The sequence below is a fragment of the Corvus brachyrhynchos genome, unplaced genomic scaffold, assembly GCF_000691975.1.
Source record: "Corvus brachyrhynchos isolate BGI_N302 unplaced genomic scaffold, ASM69197v1 scaffold340, whole genome shotgun sequence".
Lineage (NCBI taxonomy): Eukaryota > Metazoa > Chordata > Aves > Passeriformes > Corvidae > Corvus > Corvus brachyrhynchos.
In genome coordinates this window covers 512,515-513,708 of record NW_008235987.1, presented here as the reverse complement: position 1 = coordinate 513,708, position 1,194 = coordinate 512,515, and the positions used below count along the sequence as shown (strand labels likewise).

At 63.1% G+C, this 1,194-nt stretch overlaps 1 protein-coding gene across 1 annotated transcript in view; it reads right to left on the bottom strand.

The window, feature by feature from the left end:
* ENGASE (endo-beta-N-acetylglucosaminidase) overlaps nucleotides 1-1,193 on the bottom strand; it is a gene marked incomplete at its 5' end in the record, with an annotated part of 3,982 nt that extends 2,789 nt beyond the window's left edge. Inside the window, 4 exons of the mRNA XM_017730643.1 lie at nucleotides 83-278; nucleotides 368-516; nucleotides 822-1,023; nucleotides 1,133-1,193. Of these exons, the coding sequence (XP_017586132.1) occupies nucleotides 83-278; nucleotides 368-516; nucleotides 822-1,023; nucleotides 1,133-1,193 (608 nt within the window). The remainder of the gene's footprint in view (nucleotides 1-82; nucleotides 279-367; nucleotides 517-821; nucleotides 1,024-1,132) is intronic.
* Between the last annotated feature and the right edge of the window lies 1 nt (nucleotide 1,194).

Here is a 1,194-nt window from a genome sequence, read left to right as displayed (position 1 = left end):
AGGAGAGAGCAGGCATAGGTGGGTGAGGGCACAGGGTGGGGGGCTCCCCATGGGAACAGCACAAAGGCAGAGAGGTGGGCAGGGAGAGGCAGAGAGGTGAGCAGGGCCCCCATGACTCACGCTCAGCGTGTTCTCTATGTTGACCAGCCAGCCATCGAAGCGGTAGTGCTGGGCAATGCGGGCCAGCTGCTTGGCCACGGCGCCGTAGGCCTCCTCCCCACCGGCCAGGAACGCCTCACACAGCTTCTCCCCATCTGTCCACTCCGTGATGAATGTGCCTGGGGAGGCAGCGAGGGCAGCGTCAGCCGCACGTCCTGGTGAATCCACCTCACTCCTGGGGCTGGCCCAGGCTCAGCCCTGCCCTCACCCAGCACAGGGACGCCGTTCCGGTGTGCTGCATTGGTCCAGACCACGGGCGGGATGGTGACAGTGTGGTGGCTGAAGTAGACAAAGATGTCGATGTAGCGCCAGTGGTAGAAGACATAGGGGTTGCGTGTGGCCGAGCCCTGGATGAACCTGCAGAGAGGGAAGAGGGTTGGGCAGTGCAGGAAGGATGCTGAGGGATGCTGTTGGGCAGGGTAGGAGCCTGACTCACAGCCGGGAGCTGGGCAGAGCTGTGGCACTGAGCCACCTCTGAACATCCCAACCCAAGCAAGGCTCCCCAAGCACTGGTGCCAAGAGCCAAACACCCCATCCCTGCTCACCTGCGGCTGAGCTGGCAGGAGATGTGTCAGGCAGAAACAGAAGTGCCTCAGGGTTTGAGACATTGAGCTCCTCTGTCACACCTCCCTTCGTAGCTCCTTGTCACACCTAGCACGTACCTGTCCTCCAAGTAGCCGCCACGCATGTCATGGCACACCAGTGTCCGGGGCCTCCTGCTGTGGAGTGGGGGCTGGCGCTTGGCCAGAGGCACGGCTGACACGTTGAACTCGTCATTGCTGTTGGGCTGCCAGGCCAGCAGTTCCTCCAGTCCGGACAAGAAGAAGCTGATGGGCTCCGTCGTCTTCGTGTCGAAGTACCTTGCTAGGAACGATGGGGAGACAGGACAGGGTCAGCCGTGAGCACTGCCGTGCAGCTCGGTACCGCGCCGACACCGTGCCCATCCCGGCGGGCCCTCCTCACGGTGCCTCACCTGGCAGGGGCTGCGGGCGGTCGCTGATGGTGTCGTGCAGGACAGTGGTTCCCTGGATGTCC